Source organism: Crocuta crocuta, unplaced genomic scaffold, assembly GCF_008692635.1.
Source record: "Crocuta crocuta isolate KB4526 unplaced genomic scaffold, BGI_CrCroc_1.0 scaffold179, whole genome shotgun sequence".
NCBI classification, from domain to species: Eukaryota; Metazoa; Chordata; class Mammalia; order Carnivora; family Hyaenidae; genus Crocuta; species Crocuta crocuta.
In genome coordinates this window covers 6231018-6235100 of record NW_027551568.1, presented here as the reverse complement: position 1 = coordinate 6235100, position 4083 = coordinate 6231018, and the positions used below count along the sequence as shown (strand labels likewise).

Genomic DNA, 4083 nt, shown 5'->3' with positions numbered 1-4083 from the left:
AGATGGGGTGGGGGGAGGGGGCCCCGGGGGGGGGCTCAGTTGGTTAAGCGTCAGACATCAGCTCAGGTCATGATCTCACGGGTCATGAGTTTGAGCCCTGTGGCCAGCTCTGTGCTGACAGCTCAGAGCCTGGAGCTGCTTCAGATTCTGTGTCTCCCTCTCTCTCTGCCCCTCCCCTGTTCACACTCTCTCTCTCAAAAATAAAAATTAAAAAAAAAAAAAATCAAGATGGGGTAAGGGGAGCAGAGGAGAAAGCAAGGGAGAGAGGTTTTTTCCTTCCAGAGTCTATCCAGACCCGGAATGTGTGGGCACGATCGCGCCACCCAGGCCCCTCGGGTGGGTCAGGACCAATGCTCTCATCCTAACCTGGAGGGCCTGCAATCGCAGCCTGCTCTGGGCCCCACGTCACCCACTGCTTGGCCACGTGACTCTGACCTCTGCCTGCCCTCGCTCCTTACGTGTGAGGAAGCCCTCCCCTGTGTGCAGACTGGGCTTGACGCGGCCCGCGGATCACGCCTGCCTCTCCCCGGCCCCGATCCCGGATCCACTTGGGCTTGCTTTCTCTCTCCGTTACTGTGAATGGAGTGAGCACCTACTGTGTACCAGGCGCTGTAGCAGGTGTTCTGTAAACCTTAGTCCTACTAGCCACAACCCTACAAACAGATACCCCCATTTTCCAGCCGGAGAAAGATTACTACTCAAGGTCCCATTACTGCCCAAGGTCCCTTCAAGGTCGGTGTGGGTGTGACTCAAGCCCGACACCTGCGGGGACTGAATCAGATCCTCAGAAGTCCCTCTGTGGGGGAGATGACAATCAACATCACAAAGCCCATGACCATGACCTTTAGGTTTAATGTGAATGTGGCTGCATTTGAAAGTGTCTGTCTTCCCGAGTTCTCCAAAGCAAGCGCTGAGCAGATTCACAGTGAACTCCGTGCTAACAGCTGAAAACGGATGCTCCGGTCTGTAGTACAAACCCACAGGAAGGTTATAAAAATAGTTTATTTAAATGTTAAGGAAAAAGTACATGTACTTAGAAATGATTAAAAGTGCCCGTGTTAAACAAATGCTAGAAACCCAGTCATTTACACATGACGTAATGTAAAGTGACAGGAGCACAGAAAATCTTCCCAGTGGCCGTCTCACTAACAAAACTATTGTAAAAATGAGATCGTAACCGCAGAAGCTGAGTTAAAGGCACACGGCATGGTCGTTCCTGTGCATTCACAGCCAGGGATCGCGTCCGGTCACAGGTGAGCAATTCCTCTGCCATCCTGGGAGGACACCACGTACCTACGTGAAACTCTGCTTAAATGTTTACACCAATACTTTCTCCAACGACTCACAGGATTAACACCGCACACTAATTACTTCTATTTTGAACAGAGTATCTCTATTCTGAATTTGAAGAATTCAGTCATAAGTACTTGAGTTTGAGGACAGGCAAATGAAATCGAATTTATTCTGATTGCAGCCAGGCTGCAGCGTTACAGTTTTTCCAAGGAAGCCACTCGCTTGTGAGATACGGGAACACGCCGCAGCTCTGCCCTTACGCCCGCGACGCAGTCAGCCAGCTGGGTGTTCAATCATTCACGTCGAAGTGATGCGCTCTTAAACCTGAAAGAAAACCAGCATTTATTTTCTGAATGAGACATTCTATCTTTAAGCTGCTGGATTTACTGTTTTTTTGTTTAAAATTTTTATATTTTATTTTATATTTGAGAGACAGAGCACAAGCAGGGAAGGGGCAGAGAGACGGAGATACAGAATCTGAAGCAGGCTCTAGGCTCTGAGCTGTCAGCAAAGAGCCCGATGTCGGGCTCGGACTCACAGTGAGACATGACCTGAGCCAAAGTCGGATGCCTAACCGACTGAGCCACCCAAGGGCCCCATAAACTGCTGGATTTACTGTTTAAAAAGCACAGTTCAGTCCCCATGCCTGCGACGCTCTCTGGCTCTCCGTTACCAAATGTAAGCTCATGTCAGACGGCAAAAGCTCCTGAAAGTGTGTAAAAACTGAAAACCGAACAGCCAACATTGTAACGGCATCGGGTGAAGGGGAGAAGCGGGACATGCAGTCAGATGAGGCTCCATCCTGTGGCGACACACGCCGACCCAGAGAAAGGGAGAGACGCCGGAGGGCCCCAGACAGCACGGGGCGGGGGGGGGGCTCTCTGCCTCCACGCAGTCACACACATGCTGGCGACCACCTGCAGCCTGGCAGCGACGGGATCATGTCCGTTCCTCCTTTATTTGGGTACAGTGACTCTCCTTTAGAACCCCACAGGGAGCACGGGCTGTTAGTGGAAACGCACCCCAATCCTTTACTTAATCATATGAACGTTCACTTCTCTGGGCGTTCCCTGTAAACTGAGGCATGGAGATTTCCTCCAAGCTCTGACGTCAGTCATGTGAAGGGAGGCCCTATCTTGGGTTTTGCACCAGGGTCTAAGCACGAAGAGGGGGTGCTTGTTCTCACATTATTTGATAAAGGAGTCTTCTGGTACTTGACAGGTAGACCCTGCCATGTAAGGCAGCAGCCCCAGGGAGGCCCAGGGGGGCCGTCGTCCACGGGGAAGAAGAGATTCTGTAAGTAACACAGAAGGAAAGGGTTGACAGGTCATCCGTCCAATCTTATGAGGCAGCCAGCACCGTTCGAGGGGGTAAAAATAATTGTTCTTCCTATGTTCCTGCTCCAGTGGTCGGGTGCACACTAGGTGACGGGAGCAGACCTGGGCAGAAAATGACCTACTGTGGGAACGTATCTATACTGGGCGGTGTAAATACTACCTTCCTGACGTTTCTGAAGGGCGGGTGCCCCACCCAGCAAGCAGTCGTGGGGAACCACATTATGCAAAAGGGAAGGGGTCTCGGTCCCTCTGACCTGGGAGCTGACGGAAGGCACAGCTGATACGAAGTCTGCCACTGCTGTGCCACCTGGAAACTGTCACGAAACGCACCGTCCCAGTGAGATCAGTATGAGAAAGTCCATTCTAGAACTCTTACCTCTGGAAATCACCCCAGGAGTGAGATCAGCATCACGACCCCCATGAACTGAGTAAACAGCACCAGTGGGGTGAAAAAGGACCACACATGCCACAGGGCAACGTTGAAGCTGAAAAGCATAACACACACCGGTTGGCAAGTCAGCTGTCATCTACACGCACGTCCTGAGATCCTGCTTCTTACTCCGTTTGGGAAAGTTCTCTTAGGCAGCAGCTGTGTGCGTCCGTCACGTGTCCCAGGGAGGTGACTGAGCCAGTCCTGGAGACATCACCAACTCTTCAGAAAGCACTTGGGCCCAACCCACGGAGGGTCCTCCCCTGAGAGCTGGCCCACCAGGAACCCAAGTCTCTCAAAGTCAGGGTCTGTGACGGACCATCAGTGACAACGGCTGCAGCCTGAGTCCACCACCCACCCGCTGTCCAACGATCAGAGTAAAGACACAGTTTCAAATAATTCTTTGTTAGAAACAGAATGACACAAGTAATCATGTATAAGTTGCTATTAAATGTTCCATCGAGAAAAAACGCTATTCCTGTCACCAGGGTAAGAAGAGAGGACAGCTTCTCGGTGCAAATGATTTTTACGGACTGAATTCGTAAGACCAGAAGTTAATTAGGGAAAGCTACAGTCAATTAAATAATTACTGGATTTAATACGTAATAGTTCGATAAATGGAACTTTAAACAACGGAACTTTTTAAATCCTACTGTTCTAAAAAAAATAAATAATAACCTTTCCAGGGTGATCTTACTCTTATAACGTAAAATAGCAGACCCGTCTACACACATCACTGAAGGGCTGGGAATAACCACACCACGAGGTGATACACGTCAATGCCCTCCAGTTTCAACGACAGAAAATTAATCATAAAAAGCAGACATTTAAACGGAATAGGCACAAAATATCTGGTTCTTCTAAAATCCAAATTCAACTGACATAGAGAAAGGAAAAAAGCTAGAGGAACATACACAACATTATACAGAATAGTTCTCTCCGGCTGGAAGGATCATGGTGATTTATTTCCTTTGTGTTTTCCTGTAATGAACTGATTTTTCTTCAGTGAGCGAGTACACTTCC

General features: G+C 49.4%; 1 protein-coding gene across 2 annotated transcripts in view; it reads right to left on the bottom strand.

Moving 5' to 3' along the window:
- Positions 1-984: 984 nt before the first annotated feature.
- The window catches only part of TMEM128 (transmembrane protein 128), a 10076-nt gene continuing 6977 nt past the window's right edge, over positions 985-4083 (bottom strand). Inside the window, exons 4-5 of one of the 2 annotated variants that reach the window (XM_077750423.1) lie at positions 3007-3115; positions 985-1617 (exon numbers count right to left, since the gene is read on the bottom strand). In XM_077750423.1, the coding sequence (XP_077606549.1) occupies positions 3016-3115 (100 nt within the window). In that variant the 3' untranslated portion in view covers positions 985-1617; positions 3007-3015. The remainder of the gene's footprint in view (positions 1618-3006; positions 3116-4083) is intronic. The other variant, XM_077750424.1, reaches the window with a different exon arrangement.